Raw genomic sequence first — 15,151 nt, 5'->3', positions numbered from 1 at the left:
TAGGTTTTACTATTTTTCCAGTTATATTCTGTTAAGGAGTTGATACAATTGTGTTTGTCAAAGTTTTCTTGGTTGTAAATTATATGTTTATCTTGGATATTGTAACTTCTGAGAACATAAGTAGGGTGATGGTCAATTAGGCTGTCCGGAAGCGTACTGGCTGGCTAATTATGTTGGCTCTATTAGTAACAATCCAGTCTAAGGTTGACTGCCTACCAGAACTTTTGTTGACTCTAGTAACTGATGTAATTACCTGTGTAACGCCACATAGGTTTATGGAATCAGATGGGGTGTTGGTACTGATAACCCGCCAGTCTATATTTAGGTCTCCTAGTATTACGGTTTTATATTGTATATGGTGTATCCAGTATAGGATATTTTCCACACTGGTAATGTTTTTACCTGGTGGGATATATATGGTTTTGAAACAAATCATTTTCATTAGTAAATTGTGGTATTTCCTGTGCATATGTGGTTAAGTTTAGTGAATTCTTGTAGAAGATGGCAATTCTACCTGTCCACATATCTGTCTTGTCAAGCTTAATTATTTTGAAACCAGGTGGGGTAATTTCATTGTTATTTACGTCTTTTTTTCAGCCATGCTTCTGTAGCTATGTCTGGAGAATATGTGGCACTACAAGCATGTATGTCCTGGATTTTACTGTATATGCTTCTAAGATTGATATTTAGGAAAAGAAGGCTGGAAATGGGTAATGGGAGAGCAAAAGAGAATGACACATTTAATACAGTGCTGTTAGTGTGAGGGTTTTTTTTTGTTTTTGCTGTTGTTGAGGCCAGCATTAGTGTAAGTTTTTTTGCTCTTGTGTGAGGCCAGCATTTGGGTGACCTTCTCTAGTGCTTTTTTGGCTGGCAAGTTTATGAAAAAATGCATGCAGCCAAATGCATTTGTGCTTTAGTTTTATTGGATTTCGTACTGCAATATACTTAGATTTAAAATACCTGTAACTGAAAAAAGCCTAAGGAGGTTTGCTGGTACAGTATGGGTGCTGTGGTGATTGACAGACTTGTAAGAGTTGGCATAGTGAGTGTGCATTTTTAGGAATATTAATTGTATTTATTTGTGAGGTATGTTAGTTGGTAGAGTGCTAATATGATGAGGAGATACTATTAAGATGCAAGTCAGAGTAATTTTAAATGACATGCAAGTTTTAGATTTTGCTAGATATTACTTTGCACTGTAAAATGTTACACAGTAAAAGCAGTTATAGTTACATCAGTATAACTTCTAAATTACATGCTGGGTAACAGCACTAAGTAAATGTGTCAGATATGCTAGCCATAGAGCAACTGCAATAGGGTTATGTTCCGATTGTTGATGCTGAGATAGGTTAGGAGATGTGTAGGGGTAGACTTGGGAAATTTTAAAGGTAGAGTAATAGGAGTAGGTGGGAACTGCAGGTAGGGTAGGGGAGGGGCGCAGGGTCCAACCACTGAATTCGTAATGTAACAGTACTGACAAAAAACATCAGTAAATTTGGCTATGTTATAAGGTAAGAAAGTTTCCAGAGATAGTTAACTGTATGAACTGAACTGAACAGTGTAAAACAGAAGCTGAAAGGGGGAAAATGAAAATTACAGGGAGCAATACACAAGCCCAGGAAGATTAATCAGAGATGTACATGTGTGGTTAAGTATTTACAGAGTTAGCTGCAAGATACTGTAGTAAAGGAAGAAACGGAGGAAGGAGTAGTCTGAAAATGAAAGCGAAGCAAATAGTTTGTCCTGTTGAGGTCAGGAGGGGAGTAACACGCTATGTACTGACTGTTATTTTGGACTACACAAAACCCTGTTAAATTGAGTGCCCATTATTATGGCTGTAGTATATACCAGTTGTATAGGTGTTGTTGGGGATTCTATGGAGCCACGTCTTCTAGTACAGAGCATGCACCAACGCAGCTACCTACTTCAGGTGAGTGTACATGGATACTCAGCTGTCTCTATAGTCTGATTCTACAAGCTGTAAGTCTTAGCTTAGGTTAACTTTACTTGATTACACAGATATATCGACTTTGACTGCACACACTTTGCCCTTTCAAGGATGGGTGTCTGGCTTGAGTGTCAATTCCTGGACAATGACAATTCTTATGCAGCCTGTGTAGTATATTAGCTAGGGCTGGTTTGGTCAGGGTCAATAGAGCAGGAGTAGAGACAGCGATCTGCTCAGACTTGAGGCTAAGGGTTACAGGAAAGGAGTGCATTCAGAGTGGATTATTCTTCAGCGTCATACCACTTATGATTTTACTATTTACAAAAGTGAAACTTCATTCTAAGTTCTGTGTATGGATGCTGAGCAGTATGATTGTGAAGAACTCAAATCGCTTTCCACTTCTTAAGACAGATACACTCCTGTACCTTTCCCATTAAACTGATTTGCCTGATAACTCTCCGAGCTCCTTGCTGTCTTAATTATTTCCTCACACCTGCATTACATCAGCTCAGGATTTTCAGGGCTTCCTGTAAAGGGAAAAAAATCATGTGTTCGTCTATGGATTCCATTCTGCTTATACCACGTGACCTGTAAAGTCTGCTTTTTTTCTACTTTAGTGTACGTGTTGATTCTGAATAAGAGCAGCTGAACTATCCCAGAAGAAAATAAATAGTGCAAAGATAATATTTTCATACATAGGATTCATGTTCGTTTTTTTTCTGGTACAAAGGAAAAAACTTTATTCACTCCCAGATATTTTAGCTCTCACTAAAACTTGGCTAAAAGAATACAGGGCAATGAGATTAAAAGGAGTATTTATTTTTCTTTTTCTGTAGAAAATATGTTCTGCTCAAGGGAAATAATTTCAAGAGAACCAGACAAGTTAGAATCTTTATCTCCACCAAACTCAGTTTCTTCTTATATCAACAAGTGCCACAAAAAAGAAAAGCCTGCTTGTTTTAATCCATTTCAGACAAACAAATTACTTCAAAATCTGCAATAACCATCACTAGGAATATATCATCTAGTTTGTAATACTATACAACACTACTGTCCCATATACAATGCAACACTACCAACTGGAAAAGGCATTAAATAGACATAGTTAAGACAACAGATGGGTTCCTGATAAAATACATGCAACAATAAAGCAGATGGGAGTATTATATGTAATGCATGCTTGTGTTTTCTAGTCCACTTATGCTGGATAAGCATACATTTAGCATAATACACTTTATAAGAATAATGAAGAATAGTTGGACCTACTGCCTTGAGAATTTGGACAAGTGTTGCCTGTTCATATTAATATAAATTAATTTCCATATTAAAAGCAAACAAACTTGTTCCAATGATATTAACATCAATGCACACTGCACTGTCTTTCAAAAGACACAAATATAGTTGCTGCACTCCACCCTGTACCTAAACCATTTGTTACAATACAGTGATCTACAGTATCTGATGCACTCTTTCCCGGTTTCCCAGATGCCAAGGGACTGGGCATCCTAAATATCATTAACCAATTGAGGGTACAGACTTAAGGAAAAGTAAAATGTTGTTGAAAATGCTCCACTATATTTTTATGTTAAGACTTCTAAGGAGCAGTAATATACTCATCTGAAGAAAACAAAACTGCTGTGGAGATTACAGTCTTAATTTTAAAATAAATCGCCATGCTCACTGGTTGTGTTAATGCTTGTGCCTAGGAAAAAGAAGGCAAAACTGGTGTCAGCAAGTATATCATGGCATGTTAGTATTTATGAAAATTTGCAGAAATGTATCAACATGGACTCTTCTGCACTATAACACTGAAAAGGAAAGACTATGAATGTTTTGATTATGACAGTAATAAAATGAGGAGTGTTTGCTGAATACTAACATTTACAATTTTTAACAATATGTATTTTTCACAGTATATGACTAACTTTTGCTTTTTTACATAATCCTTTTTTAGGCACTCAAGAATCATGTGAAGTCATTTGGCTGCACTCTACAAAGCCTTACTTTTAAATGGTTTAATTCTCTCTCTATGGACATCAATGCAGGTTACAAGGTTCTGCTTTGATCCTGAGCTTCGGAACTTGAAGGAGATTTGGAAATAAAAGAATGACTTATGAATCACCAGCTCTTTTCATTAACTTTAATAAAGCCTTAATTTTGACAGTAAGCATGCAGATCAAATGTATAGTTGTGATACTAGTGTACAACTGCTAATTACTGTAGCTAAGACACAAAAGCTATAAAACAGAACATGAACTGCCTCACTCTGCTGTGTTAATACATTCAGAGGCATTACATTTAAACACACTGGATGAGAACAGAATGAATATGGACATGTATGTACACATGCATGCTTACTATACAGAAATGCTATATATCAGTATATAACACTGTCATTCTATCTTCATGATTTTTACAAATTTTAATTTTTATACTCAGCCAACAGCGTTTTATATTTCCCATCAACTAACAAAAGTCCATTTTCCACAAATTATAGCTATCTTAGAAATGTTGTGAAATCCTTGGACATTAGCACAAATTAGCTGTATTACCTTCGGATGTCACTAACAAGTTGTGCGAAGGACTTTTCCCATGCATACATCTTTATTATTCTAATTCCAGATATAACCTCATTCATGGTTCTTATCCGAGAGTCTGTAAATGTTGCAGTCTTGCTCCTAAAAGGTAAAATCATGATGATTTAAACATTAACATTCTGGGAAAAAAGGAAAAAAAAAAAACTAAATTCCAATAGTTAATTGTTATATTCTATTCAGAGCACTGGTCAACCCCCACCATTTTCTCTGTATGATAAAGTTCAGACCTTATCACACTAAAACAGTGCACACACATTAAATACATTTTTAATCCACAACTTAATTCTGAACAGAAACAAAACAAGTAGTCTGCTACTGAACGAAACATGCTTGCTCTCCAGATGCGAGAGAATTCAGGCAGCGTTTTGATTACTACATTATCTGCTAAATAAATAGGAAGGACAAAATGACAGACTTTGAAAAGTGGTCACCTGTACTATCAAGGTGTTAGGTAAGAACGGCAGAAATGTTCACAAACATTTACTGTGTCAGTGTTCTCTAGTTTCATTAACAACAAATGAATATATTAATTCTATTTGATTGTACCAGCATAGGACAAGAAATTGTGAACTTCATTCCTGTTGTAAAAAATTCATCTTCTTAGTTCATACTGGGGTTGAGTTGCACAAAAATAAGGCATGTGATGGCATACTTCTTGATGTCTATTGAAATATTTCTAGGCATTGCTTCAATAAGAAAAACATGTTTCTGTCCTGCAGAATGTGGTCCATTGCTTAATACGCTGTTGTGAAGTGGCAGACTTGCTATTTTTTTACTACAATTTAATTGTACATTAACATCCTGTTGAAAAATGTTCATTCTCCAAAAGGGTGCGCAATTGGCATTTATCTCATGGTCTAAACTAAAGTAATCAGAATACAACAGGAAAAAAATGAATGCGTAATTAAATATTAGATTCTCTGAAACAGTAAAAAAATCTGTAGAAATGCTTCCTTGGACAAAGATAGACCCAGCCTTGTAAAAACTATTTTGCATTCCACATTTTGAAAGCAAAATGTCTTATGCTTGCAAAATCACATACAATGGAATGTTGCATGGACATTTTATGATATAATATACCACCATCTCCCCACATGAAATCTTTTCTCTCTTTCTTGTGACATAATTTCGTCTTTTTTACAACATAACTGTCCATTGGGCAGACAGACTTCTTTACCATAATGTATCACAAAAAAAAAAGAAATTATGTTCTTACCATAACGTTCCATGTGTGTTGTTGATCTTCATTCATTCATTACTGATGGCCTTTATAACAAGCTCACGCCAGCCAAATAACTCTTGAGCTAAGCTTTTACCTAGTGCCCCTCTCTCTATTACCTCAGATCGAGTTTGCTCGTAAGGAAGAAAGAAGGCGGAGGCTTTATCTGAACAACTTTCCTATCATAGGCCAAGAACCTATCCAAACCTCCAGGAGTCTTTCGGAGGGGAATGGCAGGTGGGTTGTAATGAATGAATGAATGAAGATCACCAACACAGATGGAACGTTATGGTAAGAATATAACTTCTTTAGCTGATGTTGTTAATCTTCATTCATTCCTTACTGATGGGACAGAATCCCTAGCTGCTTTGTTTCCTGGAAGGTCCTATGCAAGAATATTCCTGAGTACCACTGAACCAAAGGAAGTTCTCCCCCTGGAGACCATATCCAATTTGTAATGAGTGATAAAGGTATGAGGGGTAGACCATGTTGCTGCCACACAAACGTAATCCATAGATGCTCTTGCATGGAAAGCAACAGATGTTGCGATTGATCTGGTTGAATGCGCTTTGACTTTAGATGGTAGGGGAGTTTTGTAAGGTTGATAAATGAAGCAAATGCAGTCTCTCAACAATTTAGACAAAGTAGCTTTGGAAACAGATCTCCCCAATCCTGGTCCTGAGAATGATACAAATAAACTGGTCAAATTTTCGTAATGACTTAGTTCTGTCAAGATAAAAACACAAATGTCTATCAAGCAAATGTAGTGAACATTCTCCTTTGTTAAAAACATTTGGAAACAAAGCTGGTAGATTTATGGTTTGATTAATAGTCAAGTTTGAAATAATTTGGGTAAAAAGGAGGGGTTAGGCTGGAGTGATGCTCTGTCTTTATGGAAGGAAGTGTTATGCACAAAGCTTGCAACTTAGAAATTCGTCTTGCTGAGGTAATGGCCACCAAGATAAGAATATCAGATTACAACTGATGGCAGATTCAAAGGGGGGATGAGCCAAGGACTGTAGAACTAATGTCAGACTCCAGAGCTCGATCTGTTGTTTGAACAGGGGCCTAGTGTGTATAACTCCTTTCAAAAAAGTTTTACGAAGGTGGTGTGAAATCAAGGAAGTCTTTGAAACCATTATGGAAACTGGAGATTGCCGCCAAGTGTACTCAAACAGTTGAAGCTGCAGCTCCTGAATGAAGGAAGTTAGATAAGTAATCTAGCACAATAGAAAGTGGGGCTGAAAAAGGGTTTACTCCCTTTTCACGAGACCAAATTATGAATCTTTTCCAATTGCTTAGTTAAAGTTTCCTGGTGGATGGTTTATGGGAAGCCAGAAGAATGTGGCGGACAGGAGAGGATAGATTGCTTTGCCTGGCAATTACTAGAAGTGGAGGAACCAAGCTGTCAGCTTTAGGTTCGATATGTTCAGATGTTATCAACCCCTGTGGGTGCAACAGCAATTCCGACAGAGTCCATGGCTGATGTACAAGATGAGACCAAAGAAAGGGAAATCAAATATGTCAGGGCCAGTAGTGTGCAATGTGGATTACTCTGCTTTTTAACCAAAGAGCCTTCTTTAAAAATTGTGGGATCAGAGGAAGGGGAGAGTAGGCATAAAGTAGTCCCGTGGGCCAATCATGCACAAGAGCATCCCTCGGGGACCCCCCCTGTGGAGGAATTAGGGCAATGTAGCTGCTGCATTTGTGATTTGCAGGGGATGCAAACAGGTCACAGCAACTGAAAATCTCCGCCGGTATGACAGGATTGAGGGGCCACTCATGAGGCAGGAGAATGCATCTGCTCAATTTGTCTGCAATTACGATGGAATCCCCAGGAATGTGCATTGCTATCAGAAAGTGGTTGGAAGCTATCGTCCATTGCCATATTCTCACGGCCTCCAGACAGAACGGATAGGACTTGGTTCCCCCTTTGTTTGTTGATGTACCAGACTACTGACATGTTGTCGGACTGGATGGCAATCGTTCTTGAAGGGAGAACAGGTTGAAAAGCTTGCAATGCTAGAAGCACTGCCCTCAGTTCTAGAACATTGTTATGCAGATTGGCCTCCAAGGGCGACCAAGTGCCTTGGACTGTCCTTCCCTGGAAATGTCCCACCTCACCCCATCAGGGAGGCATCCATGATCATTATGGCTTTAGGCTGAGAGGGAGAAAAGGTGACTAAATAGGTGCTCTTCTTGCTTCATCCACCAAATTAAATCTTGTTTGCACTGATTCATTATCTTGATTTGAAAGGACATTGGATGAGTCAGAGGGGACCACTGCATTAGTAAAAGACAGTGTAGTAGGATCATGTGTAGTCTTGCCAGTGGAACTATTGTCATCAATGCTGCCATTGACCCTAGAACCTGAAGGACTGCTCAAGCTAGAGCTTTGTCCTGACAAAGTATCACTTGGAGTTGAGATCTGAGTCTTTCCAGCCTGTGGAGTGGGAGGGAGACTAGGCAAGACTGAGTTTCGAAATTTGCTCCTATGAACTCCAGTCTCTGAGAAGGAGTCAAATTGCATTTGTCTTTATTTACTGTTATTCCTAAGAGTTCCATTAGTTGTAGAGTGTAATGAGTGTCTAATTATGGCAACACCCGGAATCCTTGCCGTCTCAAGTGAGCTGTTACCATTGCCATGCAGCTGGTGAACATCTGAGGGATGTAGAAAGACCAAAGGGCACTGCTCAGAATTGCTAGTGACTGGCTCCCAGACATGTGAAGGAATCTACTGGAGCAGTTGTCCATTTTTACGTGGTAATACGCATCCTGAAGATCTATTGAGCACATCCAATTGTCTTTCTCCAGATAAAGAAGTCTAGACTGAACTGTGACCATCTGGAATTTCATTCGTTTGACAAATTTGTTTAGGATACTGAGGTCCAGAATTGGCCTCCAGTCCCCTGTCATTTTTGGCACTAAAAAGAACCTCAAGTAGAACCCGGATCATATGTGGTCTGGTGGGACTGTTTGGGCGGCCCTTTTTTGAGACAGTTTTTGGATTTCTTGAGTTGCTACTTCACTTTGACTGGGTCGAACATCAGGAATATGCCTTAATGGTTATGGGTAAAGGTTAAAAGGGATGTGGTAACCTCTGGCAATTATTGTCTGCACCCAAAGATCTGTGGTTATTGTTTTGCCAATCAAGGTGGTGCACAGAAAATCGTCCCCCGACTGCTTCCAGAGGTAAGCACTCGGGCTGCTCTTCAGGAGCACTGATAGGGTTGTCCAGAGAAGAAATCTCTGGATCTCTAATTATGTTGACCCCCTTTGCCTCTGCAGAGGCGTCTTCCAGTTGAGTTCCCCGCTCAGCCCTAGGGGGGAAAACTCAACACATGTGTTCTGGAAAGGACCCTGGGATTTCTTGTACCACATCTTTCCACTCCTCTGATTCACAAAATAGGGTTGTTGGGAGGGGGGGGTGGAAAAATGTACCCCTACAGCAGACAAGGTCTTACCATCTTTCTCACACCTGGCTAAAGTGTCTTTTACCTTAGGGCCAAAAAGAGAAGAGGCCTCTATGGGGGCATTCAGGAAGGAAGACTTAAAGGGATCCACAAAATCACATAAGCGCATCCAGGTGTGATGTTTCATGACAACACCTGCATCCGCTGCTCTAGCCACCCTTTCAGTAGAATGAGAAATTAATTGCATGGAGGAGTTAGAGATAGATTCCGGGGTGGCAAGCTGTTAGGCAATTTTGTCACGTACCCCATCAGAAACTGCTCCTGCAAGGGTTTCTGAGAGTTCTAAGATTAGGTCTCTCTAAAGCTGAGTAAAGTATGCCAGATAGTTCAGGGACCGAATGGCAAAGGTTGATGAAGAGTATACCCGCTTCCCTAGTCTGTCTATAGTCTGAGACTCCTTGTTAGGGGGATGGACAGTAGAGCTCTCCTCGTCAAGCTCCTTCTTAGTGGCTGCTGTTGCAGCCATAGCATCTACTGGCAGGCCCTTGAACCAGTGTGGACAGTCTTCTGGAGGAGAAAGAATTTTGCCTGGTCTCTGTGGGATAGGTTCAATGGTATCAGGACTCTTCCAGGCATGCTGCACTATAAGCTGAACCAGATCATCTGCAGGTGGGGTCACACGGGAAGTAGAAGGCCAGACACAGAAAGCCAGCAAGAATACAGATTCCTCCGAGGAAGAGGTGCTGGACTTCCAGTCCCCCCGCGGCTTCAGGATCTCCAATATGTCTCCAAAGGAGACTTCCTCAGGGGGCGACCATGGGGACCCTTTCCCCTTCATTATAGTCTGTATCTTTGGTGAGGGATTCTTCAGGGAAATCCACGTGCTTCCTCTTGCATGATCTCTTGTGTAGTACCTCCTCAGTGAGGACATCTGAGGAGGACTCTGCAGAGTGGGTACCTTGTGAGAAAAGCACACTCTCAACAACAAGGAAGAAGAAAGGACATCATATACATATATTTATATTACAGTAGAGGGGAAAGGAGAATACCAACAATGGTATTGGGAATTACCTCAGAGGTAAGGGAAGGCCTGTACTAGCGATGATGGTACAAAGAGTACCAAACTTGGTAAAAAAAGAAGGAAATAAAGAGAGGGACACTCACACAGATAGCAAAAAGTATGCGATTAACAATAGGCTAACTAGATATATGAAAAAAAACAAGAAAGAAGGTTTAACAAGAGACAAATTTTGAAAATGTTTAAATAACTTACCTGAGAGCTGGCCTGACACGTCTTGATTCAGTACAAGGCAAACAAGATCTGAGGTAATGCAGCGAGGGGCACTATGGGTAAAAGCTTAGCTTGAGAGTTTTTTGGCTGGTGCAAGCTTGTTATAATGGCCACTTTGGTTCCAATGATGGAATCGGTAAGGAATGAATGAATGAAGATTAACAACATCAGATCAAAAGTTATGTAGTCAGCATAATGACAGATTCATGTTGTCCGTCTACCTCTGGTTCAACATGTGGGACTTTGCATCCAACTTTGATCCAGCACTAGACAATTCAAAAGCCTTTAGCCCATTTTGTCTCAACTCCCTTTATCCATAAACTCTCTGTTGCTCCGTCAACTCCCTACTTTGAGTTTGCTCCATAAATCAAAAGATGACGATATAACCTATCCAACTGATCCACACATCTCCCAAAAAATGCAAGGAAAAAACACCCAGGAGAAATGTAAGACTCTAGAAGAGTTAAATAAAGATTCTCCACTGTCTGGTCATCACAGAGGGAAGACTCATCAAATCAACAATAAGGTTGGAGACAGGAGAGCAGGGAGGTTGAACCAGACACAGACAGACAACATTGATCTATCATTATAGTGAGCACTTAACTTTCGTATCTGATGTCATCTGCTCCATATGGATTCAACCTATGGGACAGAGTGCACAGCCATGATAATTCCTAAGGAGAAATTAATGAATTAACACTTGCACCACACCACACTCATCACATAGTCCCTCAAAACCTACACCAACAAAACACACACATAGAAACACAAAACACACACCTACATTCACGGAGGCTCTCAAAAAAAATCTACCCAAGCAACAGGGACCTCCTAAGCAGAAACGCAAGCAACCTCCACAACCCAAATGACACATAGCCCACAAACTCAGTGTGCCACTCAACCACAGCCCATAAGGCATAACAATGTACCCAACACTCTAGTCATAGGTGAGTGTCAGGCACACTGATGTTCCACTCGACAGACTAAACAAGGAGAAAGTTACTGTCAGCTGCCTGTCAGGTGCCAGGATCCGCCGCATAATGCATGCACTCAGGTCACTCCACAGCAAGTACAAATATGACTTTGTCACTGTCCATGTTGGTGTGAATGACCTGAGATGTACCTCCCTGGACTACATGAAGAGACATGGAGGAGCTTTCTGATCTTGTAGACCAGGCAGGTATGACCCTAGCCCTGAGTAGCATCCTGCCATCACCCAGAATGATACCACAGTACAAGGACAAAATGATTGACTTCAACAATTGGCTAAGCTTCTGGTGTCATTCTAAGGGGATCCAGTATCTGTCTGCCTGGGATGACATGATCGACAAATCACGATGCTTTGCCAGAGATGGCCTGAACCTGTCGCCCTTGGGATTCCAGATACTGGCTAAGGCTCTTGCCACCCCTATAGTGCCTTTTTTAGGAAAGTTTCAAATGACAAATTCACCACTGTAACAGGTACAAGCAAGCAAAATCTGAGGGTAATGCTACTTAATGCTAGAAGTCTAAATCTCAAAATGCACTCATAGGTTCATAAGTTCATACTAGGCTATCTGCCCTGGGGCATTTATAAGCCTAGCCCGATTGTGTTTGGCTTACGCCACCCCTTGATTTGAGTATACTGTGCCCTTTTTAAAGTTTAGTTTACTGTGCCTCTGTCTAATAGTGACACGGAAGTAATCCCTGGGACAAACCTACGATCCCCCATCCACTCATCAAGATTCTTCTTGAAGAGAGCCAGTGAGGTGCTCTGCCTAACATGAACTGGAATTCTATTCCAGAGCGAAGAGAGCCTCTGGGTTATGAATCTGTCCCTCCAGCATGTTCTATTTATTTCTGTGCTGAGGTTCAAGTCCCTCGAGCGCGTGGCTCTAATGGATTTAGATTTACTGAGGTGGAGCATGTCCATTAATTCTGGGTTGGACATAGCTTTATATGTCAGGCATAGATCACCTCGAAGTAGGCGGTATGCAACTGAGTAGAGCTGGAGTTTTTTTAACCGAGCAGCATATGGCATCTGTTTGAGTCCCTTGATCCTCCTGGTGAGGTACTTTTGGGGTCTTTCTAATTGCTGCAAGTGTCGGGTAAGGTACATCCCAAAGGGGGCATTGTATTCTATGATGGGTCTGATGAGGCATGAATAAAGGGGCACGATTACCTCTCTTGATCGAGATGTGAATCCTTTCATGATGAGGTGGGCTATGTAGAAGGTCTTTCTAACCACTTTGGCAATGTGGTTGTCAAAGGAGAGATTGCTATCAACTTGGGTCCCCAGATCCCTAATTACTTTCTCTGTACTTAATGGGTTACCACCTATGTGGTAATTTGTGGGCACATTGCTTTTGCCAAAGGGCATGACTATACACTTTTTTGGCATTTAGCTTTAGACCATGGCTCTGGCACCAGTTATCCATCTCTGCAAGACCTTTTTGAAGGATGTTTGTGTCAGCTGGAGAGTCGATTATGGCGCCCAGTTTGCAGTCATCTGCAAACTTGGTGAGCCATAGTCCTCCCACGTTGGCCTGTACCTCAGAAAAGTAAATACGGAACAAGAGAGGTCCCAGGACAGAACCTTGTGGGATGCCACTTGTGACCGGTTTCGAGTCTGACATGGCTCCAGCAACTCTGACTCTGTGGGTACTGTCTTTGAGCCAGTTTGCGACCCATCTTGTGACATAGGGGTTTATATTTAGGCTGGATAGCTTATCTATGATGCCCGAGTGGGGTATTGTGTCAAATGCCTTTGCGAGGTCCAGATAGGCTGTGTGGACTACCTTCCCTTCATCTATGGCCTTGGTGACTGTTTCGAAGAAGTTGACCAGGTTCAAAAGGCAGGATCTGCCTGTGATGAAGCCAAATTGGGTAGGATCTAGTGTCTGTAGGTCCCCAATGTCTTTGTTTATGAGTTCCATGATGATCCTCTCCATAGCCTTGCAGACTAGGCTAGTCAGGCTTATGGGGCGATAGTTTCCAGGGTCCGCAGAAGTGCCACCTTTGTGGAGTGGGACCACTGTTGCTGTACGCCATTCTTTGGGCACATATCCTGTAGTGAGGCTGAGATTGTACAGCAGTTTTACTCGAGGGATTAGTTCTTCTTGGAGTTCATGTAGGACGCAACCCGGGACACCATTTGGTCCCATGGAAGCAGTGTTTTTTGCTTTGGAGAGGGTGGCCTTCACCTGAGCATGAGAGATGTTTGGGAGGCTGCACTCTGCTGGGATAGATACTTGCTCTTTTGGGGGGGAGGGGGGGGAGAAGTTTGCACTGAACAGGGAAGTAATTTTTTGCTAGTACTGATCAGAGATGCCTTCCCTTTTAAGGATTTTGCTCTATCATGTAGTAGCTTCCTCCTTCTGTTGTACAGTTTATTTATGGCTGGGGTCCACCAGACTGGACGCCTGCCTTTGGATGATTGGGTCTTGATTTTGTTTGGGATAGCATGATCCATGCATTCCTGGAGATGTCCGTAGAATGCGTTTATATAGGATTCTGCAGTTTGGGCCATGGTTTCCACTGGCTCTGGGGCCTTGAAGGATTCCACTTCGGTTTTGAGAAGTGTGAAGTTCGCTTTTGAGAAGTTTTTCACTGTGGTTTTCTGGGCTGGGGGTGGAGTCGGGATGTAGATATCCAGTGAAATTAATTTATGGTCTGATCTTACCAATGAGGGATATACTTCTGGTATGGAGCATAGAGTCCCCATGTTGGTAATGATCAGGTCTAGTATGTTTTCCCCTCTTGTGGGAGTGGTGACTAGTTGTTCCATAGCATTTGAGTTTATAAATTCCAGGAACCTTTGGGCTAAGGTGCTGGGGCTTGAGTAATGCTCCCAGTCTATGTTTGGGTAGTTGAAGTCGTCCAATATAATGGTGTTCGGAGAGATCTTCATGTTCTCCAATGTTTTCAGGAAAGCTGAGTGGGATTCCTGACTTTGAGAGGGTGGTCTGTAGGATGCTATAAACTGAAAAGCAGTCTTGCCCACTGTCAGTTGCACATGGATGGTCTCTGATACTTTGTGCAATGCCACTAACCTGGAGGTGTGGATATCCTTGATAAATATGGAAACTCCCCCTCCTTTTGTGGTTTGGTCCGGGTTTTGGGGCCGAAAAGCATGATATGAGGTATAACCTGGTAGTGCTGGGGTGCTCTCTGTAGCCTTGAACTAGGTTTCTGTCACTGCACAGATATCGATGTTCTCCATACTGAGGAGAGCTTCAAGTGCATGCATCTTGAGGTTAAGACTTCTGGCGTTTAGCAGCATTACCCTGAGTTTCTTGTTCCTTGTGCTGTCTATGGAGGTGGGTTTGACTTTTGAGCCTTGCCTAAAAAAGGCACTATGGCGGTGGCAAGAGCCTTTGCCAATATCCGAAAACCCAGGGGTGAGGTGCAAGCCGTCCCTAGCGAAGCAACGTGGCTTGTCAAGCATGTCATCCCAGGCTGACAGACACTGGATCCCCTTTGAATTACACCAAAATTTTAGCCAATTGTTAAAATCGATCATTTTGTCTTTATACTGTGGCATCATTCTAGGTGAGAGTAAGATGCTGCTCAAGGTCAGGGTCATACCGGCCTGGGCTACATGATCAGAGAGCTCCTCTATGTCTCTTTTCATGTAGTCGAGGGAGGTACATCTCAGGTCATTCACGCCAGCATGTACAATGACTGAGTCATATTTGTATTTGC

At 41.5% G+C, this 15,151-nt stretch overlaps 1 protein-coding gene across 3 annotated transcripts in view; it reads right to left on the bottom strand.

The window, feature by feature from the left end:
* The window catches only part of ABCC4 (ATP binding cassette subfamily C member 4), a 2,616,332-nt gene that overhangs the window by 1,839,180 nt on the left and 762,001 nt on the right, over positions 1-15,151 (bottom strand). For all 3 annotated transcript variants that reach the window (XM_044072995.1, XM_044072997.1, XM_044072996.1), the window contains one exon: positions 4,501-4,626. In XM_044072995.1, the coding sequence (XP_043928930.1) occupies positions 4,501-4,626 (126 nt within the window). The remainder of the gene's footprint in view (positions 1-4,500; positions 4,627-15,151) is intronic.

Source organism: Protopterus annectens, chromosome 5.part1 (assembly GCF_019279795.1).
Source record: "Protopterus annectens isolate FY-2018-M chromosome 5.part1, PAN1.0, whole genome shotgun sequence".
Classification (NCBI taxonomy): domain Eukaryota; kingdom Metazoa; phylum Chordata; order Ceratodontiformes; family Protopteridae; genus Protopterus; species Protopterus annectens.
This window is presented reverse-complemented; position numbering and strand designations above follow the sequence as displayed.